This window comes from Hesperophylax consimilis, chromosome 1, assembly GCF_061612785.1.
Source record: "Hesperophylax consimilis isolate HC1 chromosome 1, BYU_Hcon_1.0, whole genome shotgun sequence".
Taxonomy (NCBI): Eukaryota; Metazoa; Arthropoda; class Insecta; order Trichoptera; family Limnephilidae; genus Hesperophylax; species Hesperophylax consimilis.
In genome coordinates this window covers 36714227-36730581 of record NC_142836.1, presented here as the reverse complement: position 1 = coordinate 36730581, position 16355 = coordinate 36714227, and the positions used below count along the sequence as shown (strand labels likewise).

At 33.6% G+C, this 16355-nt stretch overlaps 1 protein-coding gene across 1 annotated transcript in view; it reads left to right on the top strand.

Moving 5' to 3' along the window:
* The first annotated feature begins 5358 nt into the window (after positions 1 to 5358).
* Positions 5359 to 16355, top strand: part of LOC149426794 (uncharacterized) — a 28230-nt gene continuing 17233 nt past the window's right edge. The window contains exons 1-3 of the mRNA XM_089651096.1: positions 5359 to 5455; positions 7483 to 7922; positions 9709 to 9773. Of these exons, the coding sequence (XP_089507222.1) occupies positions 7709 to 7922; positions 9709 to 9773 (279 nt within the window). The 5' untranslated portion in view covers positions 5359 to 5455; positions 7483 to 7708. The remainder of the gene's footprint in view (positions 5456 to 7482; positions 7923 to 9708; positions 9774 to 16355) is intronic.

Sequence of the window (16355 nt, the reverse complement as noted above, 5' to 3'; positions counted from 1 at the left end):
GACGTAATATATTATGAGCCTACATTTGGTCGCAGCTACGATCCATACGCGCTACTTCACGGAACACGCCACGTCAATAAAAGGAGCGACGCAAATGCTGCCTGTCATCCTAAATGCCAGGTATGAAATTCAATCTGTTTAAGTAGTGGCAAATCTATTGATCGCACCGTCTGGAACAAGCTTATGTTTCGGCAACACGGAGCAAGCTGAGCAAAAAGCTTGTCGGAAAACTTGAGAAAAGGGAAGAAATAAATGCGATGCGGGGATAGGAGTAGTAAGGAGAGGTTGGAGCATTCTGTTGGGGTACCTATATAAGATTGAGTTACTAGAAAGGGGTCGTTTAAGACGTCGCGCCAACACCACCTCTCTTTCCTCATACATTCTCATTACCCTGTGGGGAAACTGACTCCGATACGGTGACGTCATGGGACTCTACTTTATCCTAGTGCGACGTCATCGATCGTCCTCTCGCCTCCTCTTTCCCTCCGCGCGAGGGGCGCGCGGGGCGAACAAGGACGGCCATACAGTATCGCAGAAATCAATGCGGTTCGCTATCTCGGTTGCTTGGCACTTGGCACACGAGGAGTATTGAAAGCGCGGGAAGCGGGTGACTTTCCCGCCGGAACCAACTGAACTATTCGACGAACCAAGACTTTTACCGCTATCCTGATATCCTGAAATTAACAAAGTTTTAGGCTACATAATAATTCAAAGCCATTAACAAAGCACACACTTACAGATCATTCGATTCCGTAAACAAGCTGTTTTATAGATTTTTAAAGTATTTCATCAAAAAGTCATAAATTATTTTATCAAAAAGATCTCTATGAAAGTATATGTTTCCTTGTGGCATTTTCCATTCCTGTGGTATACAAATCATATTCCTTGCAGTTCTGCGTTTTCTAAAACCACGTGATTTTGCTTTCTGAATACGTTCTCTCCCACAGTTTCTGCAGGTATCTTTTTATTTTTAAAAGACTTCATGTAACATGTGTTTCGCAATGTCCAGCTATGAAATTCTTCTGTTTTTTTGCAGGTTGTTTATGTTTTTCTCTCATATATTGTGGATTTCATTCCTCTTTCAACAACTTTAGTTACGGGGGAGTAGAAAATGATTTAATTTGGTTGACAGGGACGTTACAATCTCATCACCTATTTCAGTTAAGAGAGGGTATGTACCCATCTAACTCAGACATACGTTGAAATACCACCACTTAAAAAAGGAAGAGAAGCGTAAGAACGCTTCTAATGATAGAATAAAACTAAAAAAACCATTTGTTTGGAAGTATTCTATAATATAGTGCCAACGCCATCCCAAAGCGTTTTCAGTATATATTGGTGTCATCTGGGCCAATTACTCTGTTCAACTTTGCGAGGGTCACAAATCTCGTAATCCACATTCTTAGTAAAATTTTGAATATTTTCATTAAATTGTTGGTTGTCGTGATCAGTTGTACGATTTGTATTTCAAATAACAGCTGTGACTTAAAGAAATAATTAACTTCAGTTGGTCTGCTAATAATACGCTGATAATAGAATTGATTGTTGCTTGACAAACTTTTCTTCTTTCGATCCGCTGTAAAACTGTGAAAAAGTTTTAAAAACCTTCAGAAAGATTATCTATCCAGGATTTAAAGGGACGTAGACGTATTTCAACCAGTGATTTCTGATAATATTTGTAATATAATGATGTAGAGAAATACAGTAGTAATTGGACAGCTAGGGTCGACGCTAGGGATTGAGCGGTTACTCGGCTGAGTTATCAGTGACGACATGTGAAAGAAATTATTTTTTAATTTGAAAAAATTCAAAATAAAAGCATTATAAAAGTCACCGGAGACCAAAATATTGTCAGAAATCGCACGTTCAAGAAATTCAAGTACGTCCCTTAACATAATATAATGGAAAAAACCTGTTTTCAGTTTATTCTGAAATATTTGAGACTTGCCATTGAGGAGATTAACTGCTAAAATAATTAAGTTAAGTTCAAATATTAGTTACTTGTGAAATTGGCAATACGCTGTGAAATGTTGAAAGTGTTTTTGGCGCCTAAAATCATTTTAATTGGTCTGTTTTCGGTCTTGAAGTTGCCAACCATTTTTCCACATTGGTATAGATCACTCTTCTAGAGATTGTCTGTTCAGTGTGTAGTGTTATACGAGTATCTAAACTCACAGAGTTTATACATGCTTTAATCAGAAATATGCTTAGTATATTTTCTCTACACCCACCTGACCCACCCTGAAAAGGGGTCCAGCCTTACCCAGACATCCCCGAGCAAGCAGCCCCGAAGATGATGTGTGCGTGTCCCGCAAAGCGCAGATCCGCTCCTCGTCTTCCCGTGCTGCTGAAACGTTTGCAGCGTGAGGTCGTGTCTAAGTAGGTCGATCGATGCACCGACTGTGTGAAGGGACGGGGCCGGGGGATGATTAGGGTGGCGCCCTGGCTCAGGGGTTGCGAAGGGTGGCCCGCGACCCCTCGTCGATGCGCGCCGCAAGACATTACTCACCACAGTTTTTATCACAAGTGACAGTTCGATACGCGAAAGTTTGTGGTTGGGGAAGTGCAATGCTAATTAGAGAATATATCAATCAGAGCGAAATATCAAATTATAACGTCATGTTTTTATGACTTTAGGCATGTAGCTGTATAAAATTTGAAATTTAGAATGTTTAAAAATAATTCCGTCCAATTACATTATACACATAAAATGTACAGTAAAAAAGAATATTTTAAAAAAATTCAAAAGATGTTTTTCGATTTTAGAAATTTTATTTGTTTTTTTTTTGTTTGTTGTCTCACTAATAACATTATGGCAAACGTACTAACAATATAACATTAAAAGAGATTCAGGTTTATTTTATTATAGACAACTAATAACACTATGGCAAACGTACTAACAATATAACATTAAAAGAGATTCAAGTTTATTTTATTATAGACAACTAATAACAATATGGCAAACGTACTAACAATGTAACATTAACACAGATTCATTTACACGTCTAATCTATTATCCAAAATACTTTGGTAAACAACATTTTATCATATTGAAAATCTTTAAAACAGATCGTCTTCTTCGCTGCAAAATATTAAAAGACTAACTATGCATCTGCTTAATGAATAAATTACCCAAATGATATCTCGCACAAAATTAAGTCCGAGCGCTTTAACATTTAAACTTATAAAAACTTTTCAGTGGGCGTTCAGTCCTTTGCGGCTAATTGATTCCTTCACAAGTGTTTCAGGAACCAGTCCTCCAGAAGTGCTGCAGACGGTCCGGGGGAACGCGAGAAGGCTCCACTTCACGCCCCCTTAACCCCCATCCTTCTAAACCCCCGCCCCAACCCACAGGACCCTTTAGACACAACCTTCTGGCGATACCGTCTCACTTCATAGGGAAGACGTGCGCACTGTCGCCTGCAACAGGATCTAGACACGCTTACATTCTTGTCCTGTCCTGATGCCTCCCTGTGTAGGTGTATCTATAGCATCCTTACCTTACTTGGAAAACATTATATTTAAAACAACAGGCTGGATGAGAATATTAATAAAATGATTTTTTTATATATCTTTAGAATGTCAGCTATTCGCATGATAAGAATAGGTATATATTTGATATTTAGCAAAAAAACTAGTAAGGAAATACGTACATTCAACGATTTAATTATTAGCTATATAATCATGAAATTAAAGCTTTAAACCAGTTTTTTTAATGAGCTGGCTACTATTTATTGAATTATTTGAAAGGTCAAATCGTATTGTTAGAGATAAGAAAAATTTACTGTACACAATGTTTAAAATATATATTTGCTCGAAATTTTCTTTTTATAAAAAATGAAAATCGGTCTAGTAATAGGGTAAATAATGTATTTAAAGTTCCACTGTGCAAAACAAGGCTTGCGCAAAGACATGCTTATTTTATTACACCAAAAATTTATAATGCACTCTATACCAATACAGAAATCAAATGTGAAAATATATCATCCTACAGGAAACATAAAAATGTAATAAAGTCTTGGATAAATACCATAGATATTAATATTTACCTGCTGTAACATCTGATCTTAATCTCTATTAACTTTTAACAAATCCTTATTAACTTTTATTTTTCATATTTAATCCCGTAAATACAGTAAATAATGATTTTACTATAAATATTTTCATTCTTTTCTTTTCAATTTTCTACAAAGATAAAATATGTATATTTAGAGTAATTTTAACTGAACTGCCTTAAAGAAACACAAGTATACCCACGAACTGGCGATGCCTATGTGGGATTTTTTTGCTATCATACATTTATGCATATTATTATTTTTTATGTATATGCTGTTTATGAACTCGTGTGTGTGTGTACGTGTATTGTGTGTGTATGTTATGTATGGTGTGTAATACACTATATATGTATACATATGTTCATGTGTACATATACTTTTCTGTAATTCGCATTGTTTCTTTCTTTTTTTAATATGTATGTAAAAAACATAATTTGTATTTTAAAACCATGTATGTAACAAAAAAAAAAAAAATAAAGTATTAAACTAGACAAAATTTATTTTTTATTTATATTTGTGACTGTTATTTTTCATCTTATCACTTAGCAAACTAACTTTAATTTGCCAGTATATCAATAAATATGTAAGTTTCATTCCACCCAATAATATTTGGTTTTTGACCTCATTAAAATAGAGCGAATAGAACTATTCCAGTATTCTGTTTAATCAAAGAATATTCCCATTTATGCAACCTTCGTGATAATAAAATCAATATAACAACAACAAAAATACATCATACTTGCTCTACGTCGTACGTTGTTATCTTGACTTCCCCTATCGATTAACTTCTAGCATTTAGTTCACGCTGTACATCCGAAAGGAAAATCCTATAGTAGCCAAGTTTCATCTAAAATCATATCCTTCACTATCGATTTTGAAACTAGTATTTTACAATAACGTAATATACAAACTTGAAGCTTTAATGAGAATCCATTTGAATAAAAGACAAGGAAAGGATTGTAATCTAATGATTGGCAAATAATTATATTATTATATATTTTTGTTAGTATAGTATTTAATGTCAGTTTCGTATCTTTAGCACCGCTAATATAGTGAAAAATCTGCTACGACAGTAAATTATCGGAATTTCAGACAACTTCAGCGCTCTCCCGCGCTAAGTTTCCACTTATCGCGTCTCTCCCTCTTTTTTGAATTTGGCGCTCGGTCGATAGGGGCGGCGCGCGCACACCGCCCCCTCCCGCCGCACTTCATCAATAGCCCCAAAGGCTGTACAAGTGTAGGAGTGTAGGATATAGCCGTAGAGAGAAGCCGGCAGATGGGATTTACCGCCCAGTCCACTCGCGACTTCCCGCCCATGAGCACTGTTAGTCAGGGCGGTGGCTTGTACCGCGAGCGCCGCGGGTTTTGCGATCTTTAAATACAGTGAAGAATTAAATCAAGTAAAATGAGACCTTCATTCTAGCAATCATTTGACACAAAATCCTAGTTTCTACGATGCTCGAACTAATTAAGGCATCTCATTGTCAGTAAATGGACTAGAAATAAAATTTAAAAAAAAACAATATTTACATATTATTTTTTCAATGCCTGCCAGGATTATCTCGGAGAATATAATATTGTAATCCATTCCACTAATTGAGAGAAATAGATGATTTAATGTAGAAACATGCAGGATAAGTCAATGGGTATTACACGAAGTTATGGTGATAATGTGTTGTTTATATTTTCGCCCCGCCCCCTATGTTTGCTGCATCAATGTAACGATTTTATTTTCCCGCCAATATCCTTCTGAAATTTTCAACGCGAAAATTTATTTTGTCGATTTGATAATCAAAAACAGTTTTAAAAATCAAAAAGTAAAATATGATTGGCCGCTCATCGCAGTTTTTTTTATTGAAGAAACATTATGTGATTTCACCGCATTCTTATTTGAGTTTTTTTTAAGATTCAGTTAACTTCAGAGTTAAATATTAAATAAATAAATATTATAGCTAGATTTTTAATTGTTTTCAAAAAACATTTATTTTAAAATCTACGTGATAATTGCGAGGTTTCATATTCAGGGTAAATTATTACTTATTATTGCATATTTTAATGAATTAGATAGATAAAATAGATAATTTTTCCGAATTGACTAGTAGTTTTTTTTTTAAATACGTTTAGATGAGTTTAGAACATTCACAGCTTAATCTACGAAAAAAAGTATTTACCTACCGAACCATATAAATAATATAATGATCTTGAAAGAAAATCTCATCGTTTCATTCAAAGCATTAAACTTTAAAATCCATGATGAGACTTACCATCGAAATACCGGAAAGCTTTCAAACTGTTTTCATTGGATATCTGGATTAAAATTCCATGGCTTGGGGGAGGGGGGAGGAGAGGAGATTCTTTTAGATACTTTTCATTCATGCAAAAGTTCCGTTCTAATTGTTCATAAAATAATAAACTTAGATGCAGATCTATTATTTTTGCTAGACCAAACCATATTAAGTCACATCAATATAGCTAGTATTCACATAAAATTTCACGTTGTATCAGCATTTAAAAATGTATCTGAAATTTTTCTCTCTAGAGCTCCCATCGTCAATTGCCATTAAAATGATTAGTAAAACGGCATTAAATATTAGCGTTCTGAAAAACAGCAATTTCAATAGAAGATAAATTAAATAGGGCATGTTTCCCACAATCAAATAAATCTGTTGGAACCTACTTCGGTTTAGTATCGGCAACCGCAAATACGTTATGCGTCGTAGCACGTAGCATTTTATTACCCTTGTTTGAGAGCTAAGTACATTGTGATATACCACATTTACAAAAAAACTTAACACTATTAGTATCCACATAAACCGTAAGATGGAATTTATAAAAAAAAAACAAAATATTACAAAATTTGGCGTTTTCGGATTTTGCTTATAAACGGGTATTTAATCGAAATTTAACTAACTAACCATCACACCGTTTCCCCGCAGGGGTAGGCAAACAGGACGGACCGCAAAATAATTCGGTATTGGCACACACTTCTTGCCTCATTCACATTCATACATACTCTTCCATTATTCTGACTGTTGACATGGCCCAACTCAAGTATCTGATTCACTTGGTCGTGCCATATCTTCCTCGGGCGTCTCCTACTCCTGCTACCAATATTGAAACTTAAATCAATAATATTTTTGTTTTTTTAATTACTGTGCAAATTGTTTATCAAACAAAATATCTTTACTTGCGTAAAATACTCTTTAATTCATGGGAGGAAAAAACAGAATAAAATAACGATTTTTTGCTAGACTTTTGCTAGAGATACATTATAATATTTAAGACGCTTTTCTAATTCAGTATATCTTAATTCTAGAAGGTGTCTCACTGGAATTAAAACGAGAACTGATAATGATTATCAAATAAGTCTTTTGTCGGTTTTCGAATAAAAAATATTACCATGCTAATAAAATGTTTTTTTGTGCAGAAGAGGATTTAAATGATTACAGGATGACTTAACAATAAAATATTGAGTGAACTTTGAAACAGATGCTGATGTGATGAAACGTTCTTGAAATAATTGAATAAAGAAAATCTAACCTAAAAGTTGTTTAAAATTGATACGTTGTACTTGAACAAATTGAACATGTACGCTGAACAAGATGTGTGCAGATCATCAAATTGACTGATTATTGATTGATCATTGCATCGTGATGGATTGCTGCAACTACCCCGAGTACAGGGCAGCCCCCTACTACTACTACCCGGGCCAGTACCCGCCCTACTGGGGGGGCGGCGGGCATTACGGGGGCGGTAGCGGGGGCTACCAGGAGTACGGGCCGCCGCCTAGCGCCTACCCCGCCCACCACCACGTGCAGGCGCCGCGTGACGTGGACTACCACTCGCAGACGCACCACATCCCCACAGGTGGGTCCATTGTTGACGCATTATAGCGACTGTTTCGTGAATTCAAATCAATTCCATTCAATCACTTCATACTTAATATAATGTACTTACTTACTTATTATACGGCCCCGTCCGAAATTTCAAGACTTTCGAGTTATTTGAACTCATCTCATCTAACTAACCAATTGAACAAATATATATTTTCTTCAGTTTTATTCATTGACAGTTCAATAAATATAAGTTTGTTAGCTCATTATAAAACTCATATCCCAGGTCGAAGACCTAGAAATAATTGATAGAAAGATTTTGTAAAATCTCTCACATATCTTCTGATTTTCTAGGGAACTATTGTGGGAAAATACTGTCTAACACTCGCGCTGGGTTAATTTTTAAATATTAATTTAAATTCTAAAAATATTTAGACATTTGGACAGTCCGAAAACGATCCATGCTTGCATTAGTAATTTCAAAATTAGTTTTTATTGATTTTGTTCAAAGTTCACAAACAAACATTTATAAAATGTCTTTTTGATGAGTACATTATAAACCCCCACACAATAAATAGTTTTTCATGTTAAATTATGTCTATAATTAATAATAATTTACTCGCTTAAAATTATATTCAAATACCAAAATTGAAATACAATGCTATAAGGTTTAACGCTTGCCTAGCCGGTGCTATCTCCATACAAAACTTTACCGCGCGTCACAAGAACAATTTTGTGAATAATTATTATTCTCAATACAGATCGATGTCAATATAGTAATATTTTCATTTAATTTAAGCTCAGGAATTACTTACTATTTCTAATTTCGAAAATATACACTTTTAAATACACAGGGTAATAAATATAAAGGGTGTTAAAGGAAGTACTTGACTTACTTTAAACCACCGATTCCTGACATAATTAGAAGTAATAAGTCTCCGGTCATATTTTTGGGTCAGGGTGAGGGGTTAGGTGGTTAATTTGACGAGTAACCAGTGACAAAAAATTGATTTTTTTTGTTTGGTTTTGAACAAAAAAAAAAAGAAAAAAAATGAATAACCAGTTAAAGTAAAAAGATATGCCCCTTAACACCCTACATACATATATAATATATATATTTAACTGTAAAGGTATATCTAATTACCACTGGAAACATTTTTAAAAAATCCGTGTTCAATGAAGTCACCCAGTTTTATATTATCACACCTAATATTATTTTGAAGCTTCTGTATACACCCAGCGCACAACACACTTTATTCGTAACTTCCTTTTAATGCTTGTGATGTTGATTATTTGTTAACTTATTTTAAAAAATCATACAAAATTAGTCTAAATTGTATTTCCGTGAATGAATAACATAATTGGGTAAGGAGTTAATATTCGGACAACAATAACAATCTATTGTATATATTATACATGTATATATGAATACATTTATTTTAATACATAATCGTTAAGCATACAAAAACTTTTGTTTTGTGGTTTTTTTCTCATTTAGAGACGCGTTTAAATTTTGATTTTATCCCATAAGTTCAAATAGAGGTCAGTCCGAAGAAAACTTTTATTTTTATTTTTTTTAAACATAACCCGTATGTATCTTTTTCGTTATTAATTTTTGAGGTATTGTGCCGTGTTGCGCTTTCTCCACCTTTATGCTGTGGCGCTGTCCGAAACATTGGCTAAAGGAGGATGCGCAACACGGAACAATACTAAATAATTTGAGCCGCGAAAATCCTTAATCGAAAATCTCTAAGAGAAAAGGTGAACACATTTATAGATGTATTATAATAAAGTAAAAATATTAATTAATGTTCTTTTAGATTACGGCTATGGTGGAAAAGAGAGGCTTCGACGGATGCGCGATCGTCCTGGAGACAATCATAGGGTGAGTGAAAAATATATATTTCTTATAAATCTTTTGACGTATTTAAAAATATAAAGGTCATAAGATAATAAAATTATGATTATTAACATGATCAGTAATATATTGAAAAAAATATCAGCATTCTAATCGAAACTAGAAAGTAAAAAATATGGTAACTAGAGTAAGAAAACTAATTTACATTTTCATTAGATTAAAAACAATTCCATCATCAAAGTCATCCAGTGAAAACCATCGACATTTCCAACCATGCAGCTGTTTAACTATTTTAGGGTTCTTTGTTTAAACAAAATTTTCTAAAAGAATGCACTGTTACAAATTCACAAAAACCATTTTTATTCAACAATTTCTACAAAAATAAATAATCGATCAAGATCACGTGGTAACTAAGAAATCCCTAAATGTAAAATTAGTGCATATGAACACCATTATACTTATCAAGGTATAATTTTTTAATGCACTTCCGGATAAAATCCAAACTAAAAAACAAATAAAGTTCAATTCTCAAATCTAACAACTTATATTATATTCATCAGTAATCACAAGTTTTAATTGCATTTGATATATTTTTCACAAATTGATCATAAAAGCCCATTTTTAATTTGATTCATTGAATCGTGTTATGGAACCTAAGTGTAATTAATCAATCAATTAATAAGTCATTTAAAAAATACATAATACAATATTTAAAAAAACGATATATTTGTTTTACATATCCTCTAAAATTATTATATGTGCTTCGAAATATTTCTATTGTGTACTACCTACCTTATATTATTACCTACCTAATAAGTACATTTATGTCTATTTTTTATAAGTTTAATAACTATTGTATCATTTAAGTTATATTTTTTTTAATTTAATTAAATTTCTTCTAATGATATTTGTATTAAGTCATTTTTTTATTTTATGTTTAGTAATTATCTTTCTGTTTGGCACTGATATGTAATCCACCGTAGATGTTAAGTTTATTATATTTCTATTCTGTTTTTGTATAGATTAGTCAACAACATATTATGTTATCTAAATTTATCATCTAGGTTTATAACCATTTGTTAATTATTATGTATCCCAATTAATGAAATTTTACACCTTATATAACATAATGACGTCACTCCCCAATTCAAATACGAGAAATAAATTCTCATTTGAGTTGGGGAGGTTCGTTTAAAAAATATAATTTTCTTCGAAATATCTATATTTGTAAATTATTTTAGTTGTGTATTTCATAAAAAAAATTTGTAACAGCCTTACTAATTAAGGTGTTTTATATTTTACACATCTGATAGTCAATTATTTGTGTGTGGTAAACGGTTGTTCATCAGAAGTGTAAAAGTTTAATTGTAAGCCGTTAATAAACATAAAATAACCTACGTGACCTACCTACGCATTAATTCTTTTTTAATTTGTTGTTGTTGTTTGTTTTAAATTGCGACGCACGATATTGACGACCTACGCCAGCCAACTAGTTACGTAAACACTAACCGCGTCATAAACGCCGTCTATTCTCGTTCCCGACACAATTCGTTTTCGGCGGGCTTCGGGACATCAACAGGTGATTCATAAACGCGCTTAGACGCTTTGTTCCAGCTTGATCGTAGCTATAACTGAAACTGAACGATGACATTTATCAGTTTTTTTTAAGTTATTCGATATAGTTGTGTAGATTTAGCAATATAAGCAAATAACTAAAGCAACCTAATAACTAAATTACAACAAAAAGTTTTAATTGTAATTTACTTTATAATATTTTAACATACTTACAAAAACTTACTTAAAATTTTAACAAACTTAAATTTTTTATTACCTATTTTATAATACACACACAAAACTATGCACAATGTGACCCTAAAACGGGGTAGTGACCCAGTAGGGTCTCATTCTTTTCGAGATTCGAATGAATATATATATTTAAAAATGGTAAAAAACGTAACATAATAATCATAATTTGGTGAATAAATGAGAATTGAACGAAAATCTTTTATGAAAAATGTATAAATTAAGTGTATTATATATGTACGAATTCAATTCAACTTATTTTCTATGATATGGATCAATGAGAATATGGTATCCCCAATAGGGGTACATTGTGAGGCTGAAGGTAGTAGGGGGGGGGGAGAAGACGGAGAAGAGAAAGATGGTACCTGGATATTCAGATTACCAAATACGGCTAAAGCCATGTCAAGCAACGGTTTAATACTGAATGATGGTCTTATATCAGGGCGACACTAAGAGTATATTCCACTCTGGAACGTGCTGCAAGGATAATATATATTATTTTTTAATTACAAAATAACGCAAATTTGTAAAAATAAATTTCACCTGACTTGAACCCACAACCTTCGTATTGCCAATAAAGAGCCTTACCCCTCGGCCACGGTGGCCGTCATACTCGAATATCGAATAAATAAAGAAACATGAAGATAATATCTATTTATACCCGTAACATTTCTCATTGGAACAATGTATTATCTATATCCAATTAACTAAAACTAGGCAATCTTACACGAGCTTTCACTCAATATTTCGGTAAAGTTCCAGGAAATTATCACTTTCCCGCCATTCACTACCCCCTTCGGGCTTTAGGCGTCGCCCCCTCCCCCCCCCGCCACTGTCGTCATGGCGACGGCCGCCGCGGCGCCAGTAGAGACAGACGCCTCTCGCAACTGCCCATTACCATGAGGGGGACTTATTCAAGGATCATTTTACTTTCATGCAGTGGCGTCATAACTAATTTCTCGGGAGTATAATTTAACCACTTAAATAAAATATTTTTAAAACAATCAGCTAATCATTATATTCATTTTCATTTTAATATCAGAGAACAATTTTGTCGCAATCATTATTAAAATTTAATAATCACATATTTTTAAGAAGCTTCCATAAATATGTAAAGAACTTGAATATATTTTTAGAAACTATCTCGCTGTAAAAAAATTCAATAAGATATGCATTAACTTTTATCGGAAATGTTGAAATTTTGATCTACTGTTAGATTTGGAAAAGGGTTCTAAATTATCCCTGGTAGATTCGATCGATATTATAGCTTTGAAGGACACTGCTGGTTATCACTTCACAAGCTTACCTAATAGACTCTAATTAAACGCACTAAGGGAACACACGTGTACACTGCGCAGGTTTTCTTAACAGACTGATCATGCGTAATAAATTGTTATAATGTCACTGATGTCGGTACTCCACACTGTCAGATAGGGTCAGGTAATTTGGGTTACAGGTAATTGGGTGAAGGAATGCAGGAAGGATAGTTACGTCAACAGAGACAATAAAAAGTGATCAAAAGCTCCCAATTATTAGACCACATAAAGTACAATCTGGGGAGTCAAGCACATGCATTTAAAAAAAGGTGAAAGGAATTGAAGCAATGTCCAATTCTCATTCGAATACGCCAGAATTTTTTTTTTCCAAAAATAGGGGAATTGTCGAAATGTGAAATGTAATGTGCCAACACTCTTCAAATAATATTTCTTTGTAGTTAAAACTTCAGAAAAATATAAGGTATTTCAGGTTGGCCGTGACTTTGCTACGTCTCTGCCATTACACCTTCTATTTGTGAAGGAAATGTTCTCAAACGTAGAAATGATCACTTTATTAATGGAAAGCTTCCCGTTTTTATTTACCGTATAATTTTAACATTCAATAAGGAATTAATTATTCATTAATGTCAGAAACCGGAGGGACATGGACTCGTTAATATTTTTATTATCCATTAAACATAATTTTGTAATTTTTTCATGGTCTTTAAGTATTTAGGTACATGATAAAAAGTTGTTTTACTACCATGATTAAGTGAGTGTACTCGGAGTATCTTGTATTTTTATTTATTGGCATTTATTTTGAACATTTTATAATGGTACTGAAGTATATATATTTTTTACTTAAAACAACGATGAAATTTGGATAACATTAAAACAATATCGTCTTTTCAAATACATCTATGAATTTAACGTTTTTTCTGTAATGAATGAATACAAATCTTGAAAGTGGAAACTAACGCACTTTCCGACATCCGATAGACCTGAAACTCAGCAGATAGAGTCGGTGGAACTAGTTGAACTTTTGGTAACAATCACGCATACATACGCGGATATTCTTATTTCTCTGAAATTGGATGACATTAAAGAGCAGTTAATATACGGAATAAATGTCGGTTCTACCCAATCGGAATTCGACTCAGTTGTGAGCGTGATTTACTCCAGTCCCTGGGGAGGGAGTAAATCACGCAAACCTGTTCAATCCTCACAGTTCACAGTTCAATCCTCAGTCAAACTTTTTTTAACGCATCTATTAGTAAAAATAGATGAAAAAAAACCTTTTTTTCCGGGTTATTTTTTGTTTAAATGTGAAAACCAAGTAATATTACACAATATCACACGAGAAATTCAAATCTTAATAACTTCCCCCATTTAACTATGTTTTGTTAATTTTGGTAATTACTGCGCATTTATTGCTACTTGCAGTATTGTCTCACTAGACGTTTACCGCATGTATTCATATTTACAAGAATAGTTGTTCAGATGGATTGATTAATTATAAAAAGACAAGCATATAACGATTTTCACTATTCTCTAAATTAAACCAATTCAAAAACGTGACAGGTTGAGAATAGTTTTGAACTTATGCTGCTTAGACAATACAGGCACATTATTGGCAATACAAACGAAGAAGAATAAATACCAATAAGTAGAAAACCCACAAATAAATAATACAGACAAAATAAAACAACTCCAAAACAAGCATAAAATATTATTTTCAATTTGTCGATAACAAATTGAAAGGTGAGGGAACTTGTCACCGACCGAAAGATATTTTGAATTCATTCGATTTACTTACCATAGAAGATTTGGTTTTCGAAACACAATCCTAGAATTTTTCTCAAGTTTCCTGGGAAAATCGCTACGAGCGGAGAGATTAAGCGGAAAATCCATATTTCCTGTGTCTCGGTGGCTCGGCGGGCTATCGATCCCTGGCCCCTGCACAGTGGCGGAGCTGCAGTCCCCCCTGTTGGCTGGTTGGGGTTATTGGAGGGAAGGAGGGGGGGGCACTTGTCAGTCTTCTCACCCTAAACTCAATACCTAACTTTTCAAAAACAATTATTATGACAACCGGTTGTTTAAAAATCGTTGCGCAATGTAGTTGATGAATTTATTTTTGATGAAAAAAAAATTTTTCGTCGAGCTTACAAAAGGATAATTGTGTTTTTAAAAAGGCTTCTGTCTAGGTTTTAAAAAACAATTTTTTTACAAAAAATATTCAAACAAGGCAATATTATGTTTTTTTTTCAAACGAGTTATAACTAAGTTGTTCGAACCACATTGTCCGGACCTAGTGGAACTATCAGTTTCAGTTTCAGTGCCGGCAACCCGGGCGTTTATTTAAGGTTGGTTCTGTACAGATGTTTTTGTGTTTCATTACCCTCCTCACTAGACATAGTCTGTTCTGAGGCTGGTAATTAACAATTTATATATAAACCAAATGTTTAGTAAAAAAATAGTAAAATAAAAATTATAAGAAAAAATAGAATAAAAACATGAATAATATAAAAATAAGTGTAGTACTATATGTGTTGAAAAATTATGTATAAAAATATGGAATGAGTATTTCGTATTATAATTAATTGTAAAATTTTGTAATTTTGTTAGAATTTGTGTGCAGTATGGTTTGTAAAATGAATTAGATGTTTAGAATATTTCTAATATCTGTTCTTTCTTTTACCATCAACCAGTTTACAAATCTTTTGAAACTATGGTATCCCCATTTGAGAAATTCTTCAAAAATCAAGAAAGTGGGGGGAGGGAGGAAAAGGCAATCGGAAGGTTTGGATTTCCAATGTATCTGTGGGAGATTTGGTCGCCAAATTTAGCTACGGAAATCGATCATTCGATTTTGCATGGTTCTTTGAATCTTTTGAAAATAAATGGAATGGAATCTACTATATTTAAATTGGGTAATCTACTATATTTTTACCAAACATGATAAAGTTTATAACTTTAGTTCGTACGTTCTAACATTGACATTGAGGGATCAAGTAGCGTTTCCGCTGAAATTGTAGCTTTCTAATACATCTCCGACTGTCAAGATAATCAATACAAAGTTAGTATCTGTCAAAAACTCCCACGATTTATCACACAATACGCTTATCCTGAAGTACGTATCAGATACGCCAGTGCGATGTGTGTGCTGTTAAACGGTGATAGCGTACATACGCGTATACGGTATGCGTTACAGCCGGGCATACATGCTCGCGGCTCGTAGATCACGAGGCTATGTAGGTAGGGCTTTAAGGGCTTGGGGGCGCGCGTGCGCGGTACGCCACTGGCTGGTCAATATCGCCCTTCCACTAGAAGGATGGCGTAGTCTGACAACTATAGTCACATAGGGTCATTTTCATTACGTATTTTTACTAATAGCGCAGACCCGAGAAAAGAAATATTAAAATGATTTTTTGTTAAAATAAGATATTATGGGTTGGTGCCTTCTGTATTGCTTGCCTGAATTAATCTTCAGTTCCAATTTTGAATAATCAGTTTGTACGGGACGTGTTTGCCTGCACAAGAAAAGACTGTA